Source organism: Martes martes (genome assembly GCF_963455335.1).
Source record: "Martes martes genome assembly, chromosome: 9".
Taxonomy (NCBI): domain Eukaryota; kingdom Metazoa; phylum Chordata; class Mammalia; order Carnivora; family Mustelidae; genus Martes; species Martes martes.
The window spans coordinates 14713445-14735932 of record NC_137896.1 but is presented as its reverse complement, the minus strand read 5'-3'; the positions used below and the strand labels follow the sequence as shown (position 1 = coordinate 14735932).

The following is a 22488-nucleotide window of genomic DNA, read 5'->3' as shown; positions in this document are numbered from 1 at the left end:
TTGTCCTGCACGTAGGGAAGCACCTTGGTGCAGGAATGGCACCGTTGGGTCTGTTTGTAAAGACTGTTTCATCTTCGGTGGCTCTTCCATTTCCATGTCCGTGGTGAGCAGTCCGGCTCCTCCTACTCTGTCCCTGCAGTCCAGATTTCTTAGTCCATGGTCCTGATAGTTTTATTCCAGATAAATCTAGTTGCTGTTTTTTTCCTCCTAGAAATCTTCATTTCATCTAAGTTTTAAAATTTTTTGGCATAAAGTTTTGGAAGTTAAAATTTGCAGTGTCTGTAATTCCAACTTGCTTTTCCTTCCCAGTGTTTGTTTCTCCTTCTTCTTTTTTAGAAATCAGACTCATCAGAGGTTTTCTATTTTGTTGTTGTTGTTGTTGTTGTTGTTAGTCATTTGAAAGAACCACCTTTTGGTTTTATTGATCCTTGCCCTTCAGCATTGGCTTTAGAATTCATGAATTTATGTTCTTTATCTGCTTTCTGTGGGTTTATTCTGGGTGTTTTTTCTTCTTTAGTTGGACAATTAAGTTTGTCAATTGTCAGTCATCTCTCTCTTCTAGTATCTGCATATAAGGCTATAAAATCCCCTATAGGTATTACTTTAAATACCTTCCACAGTTTTTGATGTGTAGTTTTTGTTTTGTAAAAGCAGGTTTATTGAGGTTTCACTTACATACCATAGAATTTGTTCCTTTTTAAGTGTACAGTTAGATGAGTTTTGACAGATGGATACAGTTGTAAAAACATCACCATAGTGAAGATCTAGAACATTTCCATCACCTTGAAAAATTCTCTCAAGCCTCGGTTTTTGTCCCAGCAGTCTCCTTTCCTATGATGCCGTGTGAATGGAATCATACAGAATATCGCCTTTTGTGTTTGGCCCTGCCATTTAGCATGTTGTTGTGAGGTCCGTCCATGTTGTTGCTATATATGGACTGGTGCCTTCTGATTGCAGCGGGATTGTCATTGTGTAGCTGTACCACACTGTGTCTGTCTGTTCACCAGTAATGCGGTTTTCAGGGGGAGCCAGTCAGAGTATTTTAATTCTGCACTCAGGCTGTAAATACACTAGACTATTCTGGATTTGAGGTTGTCTGGGCATTTTTTACATTTAAATTTTTATTTGGGGTTTGGCATTTTGGAAGTTTTTCCATTAGTGGGCAAGCATGTGCTCATGTGTACTCACTTCTGCCCTTCCTCCCTGTAGCAGTCTGGGGCCAGTTGGGAGACAGAAACCACAAAGTAAGTTAAACAAGGGCAGTTTAATACAGGGAATTACTGCCTACGATAAAAGGGTAACTGTAAGATCTAGGGAAACTCTGTGTGCTTCCCTAGGGCTTGAGGGAGCACGCCCAAGGGAGGATGAACTACCAGAGATTCCGGGTTCTGTAGAGAAAGCTGAGGTCAGCCCATGGCATAACAGAGAGGTTGGCCGGTTCGGCTAGACCAGAGCAGGCCTGGGAGTTCTGGGCCAGCCGTAGACTTCCCTCTGCAGGTCAGGTGAGGAGGAGCGGATCTGGAGCCAGTAACATGGGTGAGCAAAGGAGTTCTGGGTGCTGGTGGGGGACAAGAGGCCTTCAGAGCCTGGGAGCCAAGTTGGGCTCTGGTGTCCATGTCAACACAGCTGCTGAAAGGTTATGGCCAAGCCAAGGCTTCAGGTCTCAGAGAAACTAGGTTCTGGGCTGTCAGTGGGCCACACTTCACCAACCGTCCTCACATGCATACTACCAGCCCCTGTGCCCAAGAATCAAGAGAGCCTCTTTCTCCCTGCACTGTCCCTCCAGCCTCTCTGCTGAGAAAATTGAATGTCACACATACTTCAAAGAAGTGCCTCAAGTGCCATCGTTTGCCTCAGAGCATTTATCATAGAGAAAGTGCATTCAGAGCCGAGAGGCAATAAACCAGGGACCGATGTACTCCGCCTGTTCTTTCTCCGAGAAATGCCCTCAGATCAAAAGCATGCTACCCACGCGCTCGTGCTTTCACAGACACTTCACGCGGGGACGGGGATTTATGGAAATCAGAACTTACAAAGAATAGGTTTATAGACACATGTAAATCTCACATTCATCATGATCTGTTGCCACACACGTCATGCTGCCGTCCCTGTCCCCCCACCCGCGTTCCCGGTCAGAAGAGACTTGACTGTTCTGTCAGACCTCAGGGTGGAGGCAGTTTCTTTCTTCATGCTGCTTGCTCATTATAGAAAACGTTTAGGATACAAATTTCAAAGGAAGTTTCATACCAGGAAAGCTAAGTATTGTTTTGTTGCTTTTTTTTTTTTTTTTTTTTTTAAAGCTAAGTGTTTTTAACTCTGAGCTTAGATGAGCTAATACTAGGAATGTGGTGCTCATCCTTTCTGACCAAAAAACTAGGACACGTGGTCTTTACAAAGAATTTTTTCTGGTTTGTGAATTTTCACACATGTGAAAAATATTATCATGGCATAAATTAAAGCACATTTGATTATCCATACCCAACTAAACACTTGTTGAAAAGAATAAAGGGCCGTCTCAGAATACCAAGAACATACACATACTAATGCTTTTATAGCATAAGGAATAAAGCCATCTTTTGTAGACAGTCTTAAATCAGAAAAATAAAAAATGATAAAAATTCCTATTTAGCAGTATGTGTTTTTGCATAATTGAAAGTCTTACGTGCAACCGGGGGGGTTACTGCTCTGACCTTATGTTTCTGACACTGCAGGGGGCTCAGTTTCCCAAGACTCGATGGTCATTACAGAAGGATTGGGACATGCTTTGCAGGTAGAACTAGTCTGCTTTTCTTACAGACTTCTTTTTTTCCCCCTGAAGGATATTGAGAGACTATTTCTTTGTGGGTATTTAGGTTGTAAATCTGTGACACTTCATTACGTGGGAGTACCCAGCAGTAGGGCTTGCGGAGGTTTTATATATTTTCCAGAAATTAAGCACTGTTCCCTTACAAGTTTTCCCACATCAGAAAGTCCAAATTGTAAAAATTCAGGCCTGCAAAGTAGCTTACTCAGAGAGCTTTGATGCATTCTCGACTAGTTTTCTGTAAACATTTTGTTCTTTAGGTGTATTTAAAAGATTTTATTTATTTATTTAACAGAGATCACAAGTAGGCAGAGAGGCAGGCAGAGAGAGAGGAGGAAGCAGGCTCCCCACTGAGCAGAGAGCCCGATGTGGGGCTTGATCCCAGACCCTGAGATTATGACCTGAGCTGAAGGCAGAGGCTTTAATCCACTGAGCCACCCAGGCGCCCCTCTTTAGGTGTATTTAAATTGGACCTTCTTTAGTCTGAGATACCTTTCAAGACTGCCTTTATTAAATGAAGTGAGATCAGTTTGTATTTTAGCTTTCATTTTGCTTGGGATTCTTTGGGCTTCTTTCATTTGGCAAGATGAGAGAAAGAGGCCTGGCCTGTTTGTTATCTTGGAAATTTCCAGCCCATGAAAGCGCACAGAGGCCCAGCTTGCTGGGATTCTTAGGTGACTAGCTAGCTCTTTTCCTGAATTATTAAGCTACATTAAAACAGCAACTTGGCACAGTTTGTGTTTTAGGTTTTCATATCTTTTGAAAGATTAATATCCTCACAAGAATGATGATAGGTTGGATGTCTCCTTTCAGTGCTTTCTGGTGGCAGGAGTGTCACACTCTGCTCTATTCTTGTACCCCACCTTCTTTAGACAGTTTCCATTATTCTAGATTAGGTGTTCACTAACTTCCTGAAAGTTTTCCTCCCACAATTTAGCTTCCTTTGGTGTGAAATTTATAAACCAACATAAAGCTGCTCTTAAAAGAATTTTTCTTAAAGAGCTATCGTAGGCAACCAAGAGTAGAGTTAATTTTTATGTCCATTTTTCCTTGTAGATTTGTTGCAGTCATGATACTGGATATGCTGTTCCTTTTGATTTTGGCGTGCATGGGTCAGTTTGGAGTGATTGACGTAATCTTATTTAACAAGCATATATTATACTCTTAGGTTTATTTATTGATTACGTATTTCCAAAGCTTCTTGAGGGAACTGAAAAAAAGTATCATTTTCAAATAAAGATTAGGGATATGTTTCTTTATTAAATATTTATTGAGAACTCTTTTCTGCTGGCCTGACTCTCTGAAAAGATATTAGAGGTAGTTCTTGCTCTTAAATAGCTCCCACTTTAGGGAAAGGAAAAGGTAATTGGCGAGAGGGAAGAGTTAGAGCGTGGGCTGGACCGGAAGGTTGAACGGGCATTCCCTAAACTGAGGACAGGATTATATTCAGCAGGTGCCCAGAGGTGTGAAAAAATATGGTCCTTGAAGGGATTTTGAGTAGCCAGTAGTAATACTGACAGATGAACCCCTGAGTCCTCTCGTGTACTTATCCTCATTTTATTAGTCTCCGGTATCTCAGGTGCATAGATACTTGAAATAACAAGATTTGCAGGTCATTCAGAAAAAAATTCTCCAATTCAGACTTTGTTCTGAATTAGAGTGAGTGCTCTTTCTTTTAATATACTGTAAATATATATTAAAAAAGGGCAAGATCTTCCTCACAGAGATGACCATAAGGATTCTTCCTTCCCTCAACTCCTGTAGTGCACGCTTCTTCTGCACGAGGCTGGCTTAGGCTTTGCAGTCGGACGTGCTGGGGCTCATAGCCTAACCCCAGCACTTACACTTACTGGCTTTGGGGCCATGAGCAAATTCCTGTATTTCTCTAAGCCTCAGTTTCCGCCTCTCTAAAGAGGGATATACTCCCACTCATTTCGCAGACCATTCTGCAGATTACGCGCAATAATGCATGTGAAATGCTGAGCACGTAGCACTCAACTCAGGGTAGCTCCGATCACACAGTCATGAGTCATGGGATACCATGGCTTAGCTTGTTTCGTGACTTAACCTGCCTCATTTAGCTCCCCGTGTAGTGTACAAGTATACTGCCGTATACTTTCTGCGCCATCCACAGCCGTACTCACCCCCACCTCTGCCGACCTGACCCCTGCCTCAGCCAGACCTGGCACAGGTGTCTGACAGCGAGCAGGTACTCCCTACGTTTTTGTAATTAAAGATGCAATGCCAGGTAGCAGCCATGCGGTGCCTCTTAAGATCCATTATGCTTCGGTATTTGGGGTATGAAAGTTCCTTATGGGTTCTTGCTGTGGAAAGCCAGAGGCATGATGGTAGGGAAAAAATCTGATTCTGGTCAAAACTTTTTTTTTACCTTTGACCAAAGACTGTTATAAAACTCACAGAACAAAAACAACAAAATCAGGAACATTGTGATTTTCGGAGTGAGTTGTGAAAGTTCATGACAGAACAGAGTTGGAGTAAATTCTAGGCATGTAAAAGCCCTACTTCAGAAATTAATTTTGTCCTGAAATCGAGGGATGATTTTTGATAAATCACAAAAAACTAACAATATGCAAATAATAAACTTTGTACTATACTGAAACCCCATCATTTAAAAAAGCACTTTTGCTTTTTGGGCGTTTGTGTGTGCCATTTGGCATCCATCGTATGCAGACACACGTGTGGTGGGCGCTGCGCCTCTGTTCGGGGGGCTCCCTGGGTGCAGCCTTCAGGCTGTTTGAAGCCAGTCTCGTGGCCCACTTCAGAGCTTGTGTCATTCCACCAGGAGCCTGCCTCAAGCCAAATTTCTTTGTCTTACCCCGGCTTACGGTCTGTGTTTCATTCCGGTCTTCTTGGTTAATATCTGCAGCCCTGTTTTCTTTGGTTGGAATTCCCAGAACAGGTCCGTGGATTGATTTGAAGTCCTCATGAGCTCAAAGTGGGATTGAAGTAATCATTGGTACTAGGTTTTGCGTCAGGAAGATTTTATAAGGGGCTGATAGAAGCATAATTCGGCATGACCATAATTTGAATCAGAGGAAATTTCCCGTTAAACTTCTCACAGGATTCATTGAAGCAGCAGGATGTGTTGAAATCGAGTGGCCTCGTGCTGACCTCGCCCACACAGCTTTCCGCGGCTGTCCGCTTGCTTGCTTGACCACCTTCGTACTCATCTGCTGGGAGATGACTGCAGCCCCTGAGAATCTGACTCGAGTCACCTCTCCGCAGTCTAGGATCCACTCCTGGATAGAGATAGGTTCACATCAAGAAAGGAGAAGTATTTCTGATGGGGCCAAATCAGTGCCCTGGATGCTTCTGACTGACCCTGGTCCGTCTTCTCTCTTGCACTTTTGCTGAGCTTCTAGTGGCTGGCGGTGAAGGTACAGGATGGCGTGTTGGTGGCATCCTTCAACTATCAAGCTGCCTTGTCATCGTGCCAGATTCCTAAGGCGTGTGCTTTCCTCGTTCTGGGCCACTGTAAAGCCATTACCTGTGACAGGGCACCAGCCTGACTCACCTGTCCAGAAGGGATGATGTGTCTGAGAAATCCGGTTGTGATACTGGATGCAGAATTATGAGTGCGCAAGGGTAGTGTGTACAGAACTGAAGCTTGTCCTTAAACACTTTGGCAAGTCTCTCGGATGGTTTTTTTGGGGACACTGCATGACTCTGTTTGTATAGTAGACTTCTGAGGTGAGTTTCCAGTGGCAGAGGAGCAGAACTTTGAACCCTGTACCCGGATACGGGCCAGACCCATTTGTTCACGATGGGCCTTATTGCTGGGGCAGGACGAAGCTCTGCTCTACATTTTAATGTGTTTAGTTCAGCTTAACTCTGCTCGTGCAAGACAGGCTGTCACTCTGATTCCCCTGAGTTATCACGTGCTTAAGACAGATCTTGGCTGTTCTCTGGCCTGGTTGACACAGTGTAATTCAGAGTTTCAGAGTTGCTAAGGCTATTTGAGAAGAAAGCAGTTTCCATCAGCCTTCTCTATTCATGTATCCATGTAATTTATAAAGCTTGGGATCCATAATGCTGGGAATCTGAGGATTTTGCTGTGGTCTGGCCTGGAGGAAACAAGCCAGATGCATCGGATTTGGGGTGTCTCCCACAGAGCTCACGAGAGGCCCCTCTGTGTGTGTCCTGCACCATATTGTTAGCTTATCAGGTCAGTTCTTAGAGCAACGGAGCTATATTTATATATTATATTACTTGCACATTTATATATATTATATATATATAAATATATATATAAATATATATGCTCATTACCTGAGCATATATATTTTATATATATATAAAATAATATATATTATATTACTTGCACATTTTCCAAAAAAGGATTTATTTATTTTTTAAAGGTTTTATTTATTTGACAGAGAGAAACACAGCGAGAGGGGAACACAAGCGGGGGGAGTGAGAGAGGGAGAAGCACACTTCCTGTTGAGCAGGGAGCCCGACGCAGGGCTCGATCCCAGGACCCTGGGATCAAGACCTGAGCCCAAAGCAGACGCTTAACGACTGAGCCACCCAGGTGCCCCTATATTACTTACGCATTTTCCCCATTTTCCAAAAAAGGACTTAATGTGGTAGCTCCCAAGGGCAGAGCTCCCACGGGACCCGGGTCCACATGACCCAGAGCCAGCGCTCTTGCCCTGAAACCTCACTGCTTCCCCGGCACATGCTGCCTTTTACGTTCATGTTGCCCAGCTGCGTTCCTGGCCCAGTAGAGTTGCCCAGAAGGTTGGTTGATTGGATCTGAATGCTGTCCGGCAGTCTTGGATGGGGTCACCGCCCCTCAGTAGTGGTGCCTGGCACCTAGTTGGCCCTTGCATAGTTTTATTTGAGGAAAGGTAGTGAGGTAGACAGGGTTATTCCCATTTTATGGTTGAGAAAACCTGATCCCAGAGAAGTCAGGCGACTTGCCTGAAGTCGCCCATCATCACTAGTGGTGGCACTTTTGAAATCAAGGGCCATCTGATGTATTTAATGTCAGCCAAATTTGTAATTCTTCTGGTCTTCCTGTGTGTTTCACTAACATGGGCCTGTTTCCAGAAACCCTTGGGGGTCGTGCTTACGGTTTTTCCAGTTCCTTGCTGTATCAACTTTGGGCAGATTGCTTGCCTACTCTTATCCTCTTTAACCTGCATTCGTAAAAGGAGGAATATCAGGCAGATTAACCTGTGCAGACACCTGCTTAGCTCAGTGCTGAGCGCATGGCGTATGCTCAGGTAATGAACGTTTGGCCCCTGTTAAGTGTAGAATCTGGTAGTAGGACAGCGTCGTATCCAGTGCAACAGGGTGAGGCTGGGGTTCAGACTAAGCTAGCGCCCACCTGAGGGTACAGCGCGTGTCCAGAGAGCACAGCCTTGAAGAGGACACTCACCTGCACGTGCGTCGTTGCCTTTGCGTGCTCAGACAGCAGATGGGGTGCAGGGTGATGGTGAGCGGAGTCGAGGTGTTCGTTAGACAGTGGTGAGTGCGTCCAGATTCCGGGCCCGTCCGTGTCCGTTTACTCCAGACTGATGTGTTGATTAGCGTCCGAGTGGCCAGCGGATTCTAAATAACCATGGTTAAGAGGCTTATTTTAGTTTCTCCTCCCTTCTGTGACCTCTCTCAGGAAGAGCGCAGAAAATCGCCATGCTTGGTCAGTTCTCTTCGGCACAGCGCACCTTCTTAAAGGAGCCTGTAGCTCTGGGTTTTGGCATTTGTCTTGTCCAGAAGGATCACGTCGTCTTCTTTTGATCATCTCGTTCTTTCCAGAGTAGCAGTTCTCTTTTATTGCAACAAAAAATCAAAGTGGACGTGCTTGGGAGGGATAACCAACCTGGGGTCGGAGACTTGCTCCTTACCAGTCGGTATCAAACACAGAAATGGGAATCGAGGGAGCAGAGACTTCCTTTGATTTCAGGAGAATGTTGAGAGGAATAGAAGCTCTCTGAGGGCAGGACTCACTCCCTGGGTCCCCTCTGCATCTCACCCGGAGCCCTGTTGCACGCGGTGGTGCTTGGGAAGCTTGCTTCTTGGTTTCCGTGGCTTCCATTATTATTTGGCTGGGAACAAAGGGCGGTTTATTCTTTGCCTCAACCCGTTTAACACGTAGTGTAGTGAACGAGACAAAGTCACTGCCCTCGTAGAACTTTCGTCCTAGTAAGAGACATAGCAAGTAAAAAGAAAAGAAGTCAATGATTGATTACAAGGTGCCATGATCATTTTGAAGGAAGTAAAGTAGGGGCTGAGAGAACAAAGCATGGAGGGGAGACGACCTTTCTAGAGAAGATGCTCAGGGGAGGGCTTGCTCAGATTCTCTGAGGAGTTGCCCTGTGAGCTAAGGCCTAAAAGGATAAGGAAGAACTGGGGACGAGCCATCCAGGCAGAAGGATCAGTCATTGTGTAGCCACTAAGGCCAGAAAGAGTGTGGTTTGTTTGAGGATTTGAAGTAAAGGGTGGCTAGAGGGTCCTGAGCAAAGGGAAGAGTGGCAGGTGATGAAGTTCAAGGGGACAGTGGGACCCGAGATGGAGGGCCTCCGTGGCCCTGGTGCATTATTGGATTTTATTCTAAGTGCAGCAGGAAACATAGGGGGATGTGATCTGGTTCATTTCTGTATTTTTAATTATGCTTGTTGCTGTGAGATGCTGGCAGCCTGGATTGAAGGGTTGGATTAGAGTTATGTCCATGTTTTAGAGATGTGGGCAGGGGTGGTGAGGGGAAGGAAGAATCAGGGATAATTCTGGGCACCTGGTAGAATGGCGGTACCACTCCTGAGATGGGGCAGACCAGATGTGAGAACTGGTTTGGGGGTGAGGGAACGGATTAAGGTGCCAGATTTCTATGAGCTGATGTGTGTGCCCCTGTGTGCAGTAGGATCTGATGTAGGTGCATGAGCCTGGTGTGCAGAGGAGAATGCTGTTCTGGAGCCGTACTGTGTGGGAGTCGCAGTACAGAGAGGATGTGTAAATGCCTGGGGGCAGATAAGGTCCTGAAAGGTGGTACTTCCTGCGGCCACTGTAAACAACTCAAGCTCCCTGTACATTTGCTCCTTCAGGTAGCTGGCTCGCAGAACTGGAGCACCACAGGTGCTCCACTGCAAGGTATCCGTTTGAAATATATTTATGCTCCCAAGGACCAGGAAGGTGAGATGCTACTTTTGGCGCCACGGAACCATTCTCTGAGCTTGTTTACAGAAAAATCCATATCTGGAGTGTGACCGAGGCTTTAGTGGTGACTGGCTGGCTGTGTCCTAATGGGTCAGGTGTAACATAAGCCCAGAGCCTTAGAGCAAGTAAAGTAGTTTGAAGGTGGCGGAGGTACAGCAAGGGTGCTCGTTGCCTCCAGATTAGATCAAGGGCGGAAGGGCTGCAAAGAAATTGGACACCTAGAAGCGGAGCGGAGACAGGCAGCAATTACTTTATGAGAGTTTTGCTGTGAGGAAAATGAGGAGGTTGTAGAATGATGGTCATCAGACTTGAGGAATTATAAGAAACATTCGAGTAGCTTCTTTAGTGAGCAGAATCCTCACCTCCCGGAGAGTGAGTGTGAGCGAGTCGCTCATGACTTCTGATCTTTAACTGGTGATTCCGATGCTCATGATCCATGGGTCCTACAGAGAGAAACACTGAGTCTAAGAAGACCTGAGGTCATCTTGGCAGCCCACTAAGGGCAGGAGCCGGTGGCGGGGGGGTGGGGGAGTGGGGAGGGTATGGGGATGGGCGTGGAGGCCTGGCAGGCCGGGGGGCTTGTCTGAAGCTGCAGAACAAGCTCGAGAGCCAGGGCCACTCCCCTGACCTTGATATCTTCATCCTGTAGAGACGCTTCAGTGACACTTCGTCCTGATGGAAGGTGAAGAGCGGGCCTCCCAATTCCCAGCTCCCCTCCCTTCACTGAGGGTTTTCTTTCCCTTCCCCTTACCCTCTCGTGTAAGAGTAACCTTCTGATTTCCGAGTTCATTCTCGGGTGTCTGTCTCGCCCCCTAAAATGCAAGCTTCACAAGGGCAGTGATACTTGGTTTTTGGTTCTCTTATTCTGGGTGCCTTAGGCAGCGCCTGGCCCACGGTAGGTGCTCAGTGCATGTTTGACGGGTGCGTGGATGAAAAATATTTTGTTAAACTATAAATAAGTTAACAGATGTTGTAGGAAAGTGCCGACCCTTACACATTGTTAGCCCGAAATAGAGTAGAATATTTTCTTTTTTACTTGTTTGATTCTGGCTTGGGTCAGAACAGTATGTTTATGGGAGATTCATTAGAGACTTTTCAAAATATTAATAATAACAGCAGTAGTAATGACAGCAACAATAGCAGCTATTAGTAACTGTGGTGGTGAGTCTGGCTTATGGAATTCTTACTGTCTGCGAAATGCATACCCCACGAAGTTCTGCGCTGAAAACATCACACCCGTTACCTCACCTGGTCCTCGTGAGAGCCGAGAATGGCAGAACGGGGGTCTCTTCTCCAGAGGAGGACACGAGGCTCAGAGGTGAAGTCACTCATCCAGGGTCGCACAGCCACTAGAGACATACCATCTGGGATCTTAAAGATTAATACCTCAACTCCCAGTAACACTCGGTGTTAGGTTTGGGGCAATTTCTTTTTGGAGGAGGAACTGAAAAGGCTAAAAATGAGGCAAGCATTGCTCTTTGGAGAGTTCCCAGCCCAGAACACCCTCCAGCTGGTCTGAAACACAGGCTGGAAAGGAGATGTGGTTTTACGGGTGCAGCTTTCCAGCATCCCACCCCCTCGGCTCTGCATTCCCACATCACAAAGAGCCTTTCGTCTTGAACTGTTGGGCTTTTCTTGCTTCTCAGACCACCTCCCTGAAGCAGGCCAAGGCAAATTCCTGTGGCGACAGGGCACTAAACCGTTCCCGGGGAGGCCGCAGTAGCCCTTCCCCCTGGGTCGCACCCCACCCTGGAGAGGAAGGGCAGACAAAGGCTCCTTCACCCCCTTCCCACACCACTTCCCTGCTGAGGCCTCAGGAAGGGGCTGGGGGACACAGTGATCCCATAAATGTCTCTCCAAAGATGTGAGTGGGCCTTTGAGTTCTTGGAACACTGCACCTATTAGACTGGTTTGAGCTCCCAGAGTTAATCACCACCTGCTGTGGACAGTGGCGGCTTTCATTCCCGCCCCTGCCAGCCAGGTCGGGCCTTGCTCGGATTCAGTGACATGCCATACACGGCGGCGAAACCACTCACCCCACAGCAGCAGTCACAGGGTGAACATGAGCACACTCCTGGGCTCTGGTAAAGAGAGAGGCTTGTGACACGCGCTGCCGTCTTTAAGGACATGGTGCAGCGGGCATGTGCCAGCATCTCGACGGCCATGATCTCATTGAATTCTCATGATAAGCACCAAGAGGCATGGCTGTCCCACTTCCATAGGGGAGGACGGCCTTGAGAGATGGGTGACTTGCCAGAGTCTCATAGCGTTTGCAAGAGGCAGAGCCATGTTTTCATTACAGATTGAGTCGGTTCTCAAACCTCGGCTTTGTGAGTCTGCTCTTCTGTGATTCCCGTTGGGGCAAGAACTCTGCAGCCTCATCGCCTGGGTCTGAACAGTGATCCTGCCACTTTCTAGCCAGGAGACCCTGGGCAGGTTACTTCCCCGCCCTCTTCCTTGTTTCTCTGTAACGTAGGGATAATAATATATGCAAATCATAGGGTTGTTGCCAGGATTAAATGAACAGATGTATGTAGAGCATAGAGTGTCCGGCACACAGAAAGCACTGTGTAAGTGCTGGCTTTTATTATTAGTTTATACATCAAGTCCTGCTGTTCCCTCTGGATGATGGAAACTTAATCGCAGAGGTTTCCAACTATCCTTCCCACTCCCCGCCCAAGGCTCGTGTCTCGTTCTCGAGACGCTCGTGTAGGTAATGCATACAAAGCACTTCTGGGTGTAGGTGTTAGTGATGACCAGTGTGGCCATACCTAAGTCACTGGGGGGTGGTGGGGAGGCAGCATCTGATCCTCAGTGAGCATCCACACTCCCCGGTGTGGGACCCAGCCAGAGACACGGTCACCATCCAGAGGCTCATCTCCTCGGTAGGACAAGAACTAGGGGCAAGCATTATTTTGCGTACACCAAGAGGCTGTTACTTTTTTTTTTTAATATTTTATTTATTTATTTGACAGAGAGAGATCACAAGTAGGCAGAGAGGCAGACAGAGAGAGAGAGAGGAGGAAGCAGGCTCCCCGTGGAGCAGAGAGCCCGATGCAGGACTCGATCCCAGGATCCTGAGATCATGACCTGAGCTGAAGGCAGAGGCCGAACCCACTGAGCCACGCAGGCGCACCGTGGCTGTTACTTTAATGCCCTAACAATGCATCGATAACACTGAAAGGATAGGAGAGATGAAAATATTACTAGTTACGTTCTTGGTCAAGGCAGAGTAAATCAGAGAAATTAGCGCTTAGAACTTGTCCAGGGATAAATTGTGTCCAAAGAGCTTGGGGCGTACCGTTCGCGAATGAATTGTCACTTTCCAACCGCTGCCACCCCAGACTTTGGGAAGACCCTTCCCTTCTGGATGCCCAGACAGCTTGGGCTTCTCGGCTGTTCTGTGCTGACCTGGGCTTTGTCATGACCGTCCTTTCCACTTCTTCTAGCTTAAGAGTTGGACAGTGGAGGACCTTCAGAAGAGGCTCCTGGCCCTCGACCCCATGATGGAGCAAGAGATTGAAGAGATCCGACAGAAGTACCAGTCCAAGAGGCAGCCAATCCTGGACGCCATTGAGGCTAAGAAACGGCGGCAACAAAACTTCTGAGGGAGGGAGGCCCGGCACGCCTGCCCGCACCCCAGCTTCAGTGACCTCGGGCCGCTCGCCGCTCGGGCTTGTCCGCCGACGCTCCTGCCCCGTCGTCCCTCCACAGCACCTTCACCTTCGTGAACTCAGGAAGTGCGCCTGTGGGGAGGGCTGCCTGCCGTCAGCGTGCTGCCTCACGCATGTATTTAAATTGGTCAGTTATAGTATCTCAAAGGATTTGTATCGGCGCTTTTAAACTCAGAGTTTTAAACCCCAGGAACAGAGACTCCAGGATGTGATAGCTGGGAAAGTGTTACATGTTGTCTTGACTTTCTTCTCCCAATAGCTTTCGATTGTTCTTTCTGGAAGACTTTTTAAAAATATATAAATATGCACATATATATAAATTATAACTGGATTCCCCACCAAGTGTGGTGGCATCTCTGTACAGGTACAGTTTTAAACAGTTGGCCTCTTTTCTGTAAGATTATGGTACTGTGGGACAGGAGGGCAGGGGACGCCGGGAGGCTGTCGGGGTCGCTCTGCTCCTAGGACCCAAGCTCACCCTTCTGCAGGGCTACATTTAAAAATTTAGGTTTGGGCCACTTCTTCACCAGGGTGTCAGCCTTGTGTGGGTCATCTCTGGCTTCTGGAGCTGTGGCCCATGTCCGAGGGACAGCCTTGAGAGTCTGTGTTTACTTCTTGAGTCCCAGGAGAAGCCTGGCATCCTCTTTGCAAACTGCCCCTTGTGGCTTCAATTCCTTTCATCCATCTGCACTCTCCCAACCGCCTCGAGTCACAGCACAGATACTGCCCAGTGCCTTAAGAGGAGACGTGACCCAGTGCGGGGATGGGCCTGCCAGGACCTCTCCACATACACGGGGCTGTGTACAGTCCGCAGAAGGGAAGGTGTGTCCAGAGTCCTCGTTCATGCGAAGATCGCACAGGGCACCTTGCTCCACATTCCTTACAGACAGGGGTAGAGGGCATTGTTTTTGTGATCACATTCCAATATGTGACTGTTTTCCTTTTTATTTTACTGCTGAGGGGTCTGGAAAGGATGCATGAATATCAGACTAAGACCTGTTCCCCAGGAGAGCTCTGTCCGGGCCCGTGTAATGCCAGGGCTGGGAGAGACCCCGGGCATCGTCTGGCCTGACTGAGGCTCGGAGAGGGGAAGTGACAGGGTGACCAAATCACAAAGCAAATTGAAGTAAGAGGTGGGACGAGACCATCGCTCCTCACTCCTGGGCCACTGATCCAAGCATTCCCTTTCCCAGGGGGAGAAACCGGTGTCAGTTTGGGTTAAGTTGTCCCAGAGCACCCTACCTAGGGCGACTTGCTCGTACTTGGTCTCAGCAGTGGATGACTGGCTAGGACGGGACCCCCCAGGGAAAGCCAGATGGTTTGGGCTCGACCAGTCCGTGACTCTGCAGCCTCTGCCGGACAGCAGACCACACCACGCAGGCGATCTCGGGCCTCGAGCGGATCAGAGGGCTTCACAAAACACAGCACTGAGCCATCCCTCTGCAGCACTGGCTCGAGGCCGCGTGGCGTGTAGTCACACGGCAAAGAGGAGACAGCAAAGAAAGGCAAATGTCTGCTTATTTTTTAATGTCTCTTCCCCTCAGGTGGGGAGCTCTGACTGGGCTGCATCTAAAGATAGTGTAATTTGACTCCATAATTGCTTTTGCTTCCCAAACCTAGGAATCAATGGAATGGCAGGGAATGTTCCTCTCTCTTCTCTGGCCAGATTTTGGTCTTTGCAATTAAAGCCAGTTTTTTAAAAATGTAAGAGGCCGTGGTTGGTCCGCAGGGTTTGGCCAGTTAGGCAGTTATGTGGCAGCTACAGAGAACAGAGGATCCCACTAGAAGGATCGATGGCAGCTAGCATTCACTGACCACTTAGTATATGCCCGGCACTGAGCTAGGTCGGTGGGCTTTTTATAGATGTCCGATCCAAACCTCACCATAACTCCATAAGTTAAGTACTTGATCTCCGCCTCACAGGTGAAGGAGTAAGTTCAGAGAGAAAAAGGCAATGTGTCTCCCGGGGCTGTACGGCTAGTGAGTGGCGGAATCAGGATTCATGGCATCACCATGTGTGACCAGTATTTACAGGGAAGAGGAAAATCACAAGTCTTTAAGATGAAGTGACTACCTTTTCTTGCACAGAAGAGATAACTCCAACTGGCAGTTTTAGGTTGGGAAATGGCTGAGTTAGTTGTCAAGTCTGACAGCCAAGTGAGTCCCACCAACCTCAGCACGGAGCATGCATTCCCCCACACCATCTGCTGTGCTCGCGAGCAGGCCTGCCTCAGCCTCTTCCATTTTAGCAAGGACTTTGCACTTGGCCAGACAGGATGGGAAGTGCCCGTTTCTTCCTTCCTAAGCTAGAGCCAAGTAAAAGAAAGTTTCAGTTCTTCCCCGTAAATATTCCTGGGTCATGAGTCTTGATCCGGACTTGATTCTGTTCCAGGCCTGTGTGCAACCACCCATGCGGGCCCAGCACAGAACACGGCTCCCCAGTCTCACTGGACAGAGCCTCTGGCCAGGAGTCCATTTCTTTGGACCAGGTCCATTTCCTGACACAGTGTATTTGCGTCCTGGTGATGGACAGGCAGAGGGGCGAGTCCTGGTTGTCTTCCCCAGGAGCACTAACTTCAGGGTGCGTCCGAGCACTCTCCTTGAGCCTTGAGCTGCAGCATCTGCAACTTGAGCTCCCGGGGAACCCTGTGGCCCTCCCTTCTCCTCTCCTTTTAAGAAACGATGACCCACACCTAATTGTGTCTTTAAAAAATCTCAGATTCTCTAAGGATATCTTGATTGCTTCCTCATCAGTAATTTTGAAGCAGATTTCTATTTTTCTTTTTCCTTTGTCCTTTCTCCCAACCACGAGCTGGATGGATGGATGGATGGATGTTTGGCTGGTTGGCTGGCTGGCTAGACAGACAGATGGACAGACAGACAGATGGATAGATAGGACCAATACACTGACATGATTTAAGAGCTATAGCTTTGAGTCCTTGAGACTGTATATTCTGACCCAGGAAACAATTATTTAGCAGCTGCCAGATGCCAGAGACTTATTATACCATTAAATTTCAATAGCTCTTACCAATAGCAGAAATGAGAGCAGTGACATCACTCTAGCTCCTAGATATTAAAAGGCTAAGAACAATGTTGTCATGCACAACTTTATGCTAATAAATTCAGCAACTTAAACAAAATGGACAAATTCCCTGAAAGATACAAAACACCAAAGCTCACTCCATAGATAATTTGAGTCGCCCTCCATTCAAACTTAATAGCTCTGGGAAATCTAGGTATTATGGTCCTCCTTTTACAGAGAAGGAAACTGAGGCTCAGAGAGGCGAAGTCTGTCGCTCAAGGTCGTGCAGCTAAAATACGGCGGAGCTCGGATTCCAGGGCAGGTCTTCTGATTCTGATTCTAGTGCCCTTTCCAGCAGATACCACGTTGCCTCTAAAGATCGCAGCTCCTCAGCCTCCCACCCCATCCGTCCTTCCTTACACACTGTGTGTTTTCATCAGGATTATATTCACTGTATTTAGATTCTGTGTTCTTTTTTGTGTTTGGGGAAAAAAAAAATCTCTTCCACCAGCTTGCACTCGAACCAACTTGGAAAAAGCTTAAATGCTATTGCTGATGTACAACTTAAAAATGTGAAGTTTGTAGCTTTAACTTTTTGTAATGAAAACTAATAACACTGGCTGAAGTGCTGACTTGAAATGCCATTTTATAAAGTTTGGATGTAAATAATCAAGGTCAGCAGTTTGTATATGTCTGAGAGATGGCTTCCTCCCTGCACCCCCCCCCTTTTTTTTTTTAATTCGAGGTGCTTCCTGTGTGCTTTTATGTTAGAATTTGTTGTTCTCCCTACTTCCTATACATTGCCACCTTTGTTTTAAATAAACTGTCCTTTGGAACATAAGACTTTTTTTCTTTTTAAAAATGAGATCCCCATCTGTAGCCTGGATAAATGGTGTTGTGAACCTTTGTGAACCTCTGTGGTGTGTTTATTCTAGAATCCAAAGCTGGGGGCGCAGAGGGTAGGGTAGGGAGAAGACTTTGGTTGGATGCCTGCCGTGTGCCAGGTCCTGAGCTGGTTGTCAGGGATGTTAAGACGAACCAGCTGCAGTTCTTGCAGACCAGATCGGCCGTTGGTCCACACGTGAGCGCCCACGGGTGCCCATGGAGACACCACGGTAGACAGAAGTGCACTGAGCGTGGACACAGGAGGGGGAGTGACAATGAATTCTGCTGGGGTGTCCCCCAAAGCTTTTCTGGAGGAGGTAATACATCCTGAACTTAAAAATGAGCCAGAGATGGCCAGGACAGGAAAGGGCAAGAAGTGAGAGCGAGCTGCCTCTGCCGAGGGTCTGGTGTGAGGGTCCGGGCACAGGGCCGCCTGGGCTCCCTTCATCCGGGTCCACTGTGGCCTGGGCCTGGGCCCGCTGCAGCCCTCCGTTCCAAGGGAAGCTGCCCTCGTAGGGCCCATCCTTGTCCAGAAATACTTCCCTCTCCTGACCCTGGGTTCTCCCAAAGTTCACTCCAGAGCAGGAAGGAACAGAGTGACACCAAAAATCAAGTGCGAGTCTCTTGAGTCACATCGCTCTTCCGTACTTGATGTAATAGTCTATTTGCATATCTGTCACGCTGTTCTGTCCGCCTCTCTGGGAGTGGGGGGATGTGTGCTTTTGTTGCCTAGTTTATTCCCCGGTGGCCAGCGTCGATGACAGATGTTCCTCGTTGCTCAGACTGAGAACCTGGGGCCCAAAGGAGAGGAGGAGAGACAAAGTAAATGCGCGTTGCCTGAGCACTTCCTGCGTGGCAGACACATGCCACAGCCTTTCCGATGGTTTCATCTTTCTGCACAGACCCTGAAGCATCCCAGAGATCGTGATTCTAATAGCGCGCAGGTCGGCCCGCTGGGAGTGTTCTGGAGACGTGTCGGGGCGGTTTCCTGGTGACCATGATCAGCATTGAGCACACAGGGGTGCTCGATGTGCTGCGGTGCGTTCGGAGACAGCTCCGCCCCTGCTCAGCCCACAGTCGAATCCCACCGGATGGTTATGTTGGTGAAAGCTTGTTTATTAACCCCCCGTGCTGAACCAGAGCTCATTTACATCCGAACACAAAGTACTTTGTACAGGTTTTGCTCTTACTTTTCCAAGAATGAATGCTGTGGAACGGAGGGACACTCGGGATTTGCTTTGGGGCTTTCCCAAGAGCTGCCAGCCATGCGCGGGAGCGCTGGTGACATTCAAGCCGCTGATGCAAGACGACTCACCAAGATCCGTTTAGATTTGTAGCTGTCCCACAGCCAGTCTGTGTCACGTGTCACACTCACAGCGAGTGTGTGTCCTGTGTCACCCTCACGGTGAGTCTGTGTCCTGTGTCACACTCACAGTGAGTCTGTGTCTTGTGTCACACTCATGGCGAGTTTGTGTCACGTGTCACATGGCGAGTCTGTCACGTGTCACAGTGAATGACTGTCACGTGTCACACGGCGAGTCTCATGTGTCACACTCAGGGCGAGTCTATGTCACGTGTCACACGGCGAGTCTGTCACATGTCACACTCACAGCCAGTCTGTCCTGTGTAATGAATAAACGATCATTTCAGAGGCAGATGAAGGGCCATGAAGAAAATAAAACAGGAATGAGACTGAGCAATATGTCCACGTGTGCCGTGTGTGTGAGCGCATGTGTGTGTTCGGGTACACACGTGTGTGCACACGCGTGCAGACAGAGGCAGCTTTCCGTAGTGATCCAGGCAGGTCTCTGAAGAGAGGGCCTGAGTGACATGAAGGAGCCAGCCAAGCGGAACACGTGGACAGTGTACAGCCCAGGCTAGAGGTGCAGCAAGAACAAAGGCCCTGAGGCAAGGACAGACGTTCGGTCTGTTGGAAGGAGGGCTTCCATGCCTGGAACACAGCGCACAGAGGAGACAGCGGGTGGCAGTGAGAGGGAGGGGTAAGTGAAGATGCACGTGCGGAGACTTGTGGTCGGTGGGGAGGGGTTCGCGTGTCATTCCTGATGAGACAGAATCATCAGAGGGACCCTCCATCACCCTGTGCCCTGTAAGGGGTGCCCAGTCTCAGCCAGCATGCGGTCTTACAGACAATGCAGCCGAGGCCCAAGGTCTGCTATATCCATTCTGGACTCAAACCAGACCTCTTGGCCCCGCCATTCATGTCGAGACCCCAACTGTGGCCCCAAGTACGAGAGTGAAGGTTTGCGATCTCCACACGTGCGGACCGCTTCCCTCCCTCCGCTCAGAGCGGCTTTCCCATTCCCAAAGAAAACCAGAGCTCTGCTGGTTTCTGTTTCCTTCCTGTGCATTTCCAGTGTCCTTCCTAGCATTATTATGCCAGGCATTTTCACATATGTTACCTCACTTGAACTTGGCATCAACACTGTGAGGTGTAGGTGTCGTTCTATCAAGACAAGTGAAGACAAGACAAGTGAAGAAACAGGCTCAGAGATGCAAAGAAACCCAACCAAGACCACGCAGCTCGTAAGTAGCCGGATTTGAGCACAAGTCCATCTGCCTCAGGGCCCATAGTCTTTCTTCTACACCACGCTGTATCACGTATGTTCTCCCATCCGATTTGAAGAATTGTAGTAACTCCCGGCTCGGGAGTTACTCCTGGTGACCTCCCTTGAACTCCGGGTCCACTGTGTTGGGTTTCTGTCGATTGTAACTGAAGGATTCCTTACCCATCCAAGAAGGTAGGATAAGATGGGGGTGGGGGGAGGGCTTTGGATACCAGCCTGAGTCAAGGATGGAGGTCGACCTTGAGACATGCTTCTTGGAGATCAAAGGTCCAACCCAGGATCAGGCACTGGGTAAGTGGCAGGGCCAATGTTGAGGTGTGTGCTGTTCCCACCCTTGAACTCATGAATTTCCTGAAGCTTCTGAACCCACTCCTTTTCGACAGGTTAATCACCAGTCTACATCTGCCCTTGTCCTTCTCTCCTTTTCTAACAGAAAAGATTCTGGAAGACACTGTCCCTTTCATCTCAAAAGCTCCTGCCTTACAAGGTTAGCTTCTCAACTTACTTATTAAATTTCCTGGAGAATTCTTCCCACGCTCAGGCTCCGGTCCTGGCTGGCCTGGAATAGGAGGTCTGGTTGTCACCAAGGACCATCCCATGGAGCCAGCACCTGAGGGCCGTGTCCAGAGCATGAGGAGAAATTCATAATAGGACCCCCACTTCAAAGCCACTTCTTTGAATGGTGCCTGGGGAGTTCATTTTGCCACACAGAGCGGGAACAGCAGGGTGTGGTGCGCGGGGAGTTCAGCCCCGTATCAGGAGGCTTGAGCTCGAATCCCTGATGCGCCCCTTTCTGGTCATCCCACTGTGGGCCACAGTGTCCTCAGCTGTCCAGAAATGATAATTCTATTTCACTATTGCTATTGTGAGAAGTACATGAGATAATGGGCGTGAAATCACAATAAACTGAGCGCCATAGGCGTGTGAAGGGTGGTTATTAGCTGATCGGTCATCTTCACTCTTGGGAGCCTCAAGAAGTACCTCAGGAGGCAACCGGATTCCCTTCCACGCCCATTCTCCAATATGAACACTCTACTGGGCCCGTATTTCAGCTAAAAAGCTCTTCTCTAAACAGAGAAACTCAGGTATGACCTTGGACCTCCCTGGGTCTTTGATCTGATTTTGATCTACAATGTGGGGCTAGGAAGGGAGAAGATCTTAAATTGGAGGAACGTGTCTCACTTACCAGGGAAGTCTAGAAACTGCTCGATTCCCACATCAGCCAGTTCACATGACGGCTGCTGTGTTCTCATAGACCCAACCCTCTGCCACAATGGGGTGATCCAGCTACCTCATCCGGAACTGGGCCAGTCAGCATCTCAGACGCATTTTTCGGCCTGGAACTGGGAAGGAGTTCTCTGGTGGAGGCGCCACAAGATACGGAGCTAGGAGATGCTGTCTGCCCTGTGACAGAGTCAGCCAGTGTCTGTCTGTCTCATTCCTGGTTTCTGTTGCTGCCGGAGCCAAGCTGCCCGGCTCCCACTCCCACTGGGTAGTATTATAATAGATATTTGTTGGTTTTGCCCACCCAGGATCCCTTGCCCTCATTTTAATGAAAGCACCCCACTTTTTCTTCAGGAAACTACGCCTCCACCGTCTGTGTCCTGGGGAGACCATCTGTGGGAGTTCCTCCGTCCTTCCCCCAGCCTTGGAATGGGCACATGACCCAAACTAGTCCAGCTAGACTCCGTTCTCTGGGAATTTTTAGCTAGAGAAGAGTGTTGTCACTCGGGCATTTTAGCTGCAGGGCCCCTAACAGGGTGATCTGTGGGCTCTGAACACCTCCATCCCCATGTTACCCTCACTCCTATCTTTCTCAAACCTGCTTGTTTAATCTGACTTTGACCTGATCTAGTATCTCTCCAATGCAGCCATTTTTTGCTCAAGTTTTCCAGAGTTGGACTCTCTGTTTTGTAACCAAAGTCCCCTAACTCATAGACAAATTGGAAGCAGAATGGAGTTCTACTCCACAGCCTCCAGGAAGTGTGGGGTATTAAAAGCAATTGGGCTTTCTTAGGGCGAAACAGTGAGGTTACAGTCGTGCCCTGGCCCTGGAGAGCAGCCCACGGGATGCGGCAGCGGAGGGCTGTTTCCCGCAATGCTTGGTGTCATCTGACCACCGAGAATGTGGCTCTCCGAGAAAGGGCAGCTTCTGCCACCGTTCAGTTTTAAGGAGATGAGGAATGCCCAGGCTGTGGGATAGAATGTTTTGTTTCAACTGCGTAGAGTAATGTAAAGGGAAAGTCAACAAAACAAGCCCAAATATTGGCACGTGCGTGTGTCGCAGGGGAGACAAAGGAGGAACCGTACAGCATGTCTGTGACCGCGGTGAAGGAACCT

General features: G+C 48.3%; 1 protein-coding gene across 1 annotated transcript in view; it reads left to right on the top strand.

Annotated features, from left to right (window-relative positions):
- The window catches only part of STK4 (serine/threonine kinase 4), a 92476-nt gene extending 74957 nt beyond the window's left edge, over positions 1–17519 (top strand). Inside the window, exon 11 of the mRNA XM_080814041.1 lies at positions 13429–17519. Coding sequence (XP_080670167.1) covers positions 13429–13587 — 159 coding nt within the window. The 3' untranslated portion in view covers positions 13588–17519. The remainder of the gene's footprint in view (positions 1–13428) is intronic.
- The last annotated feature ends 4969 nt before the right edge of the window (positions 17520–22488 follow it).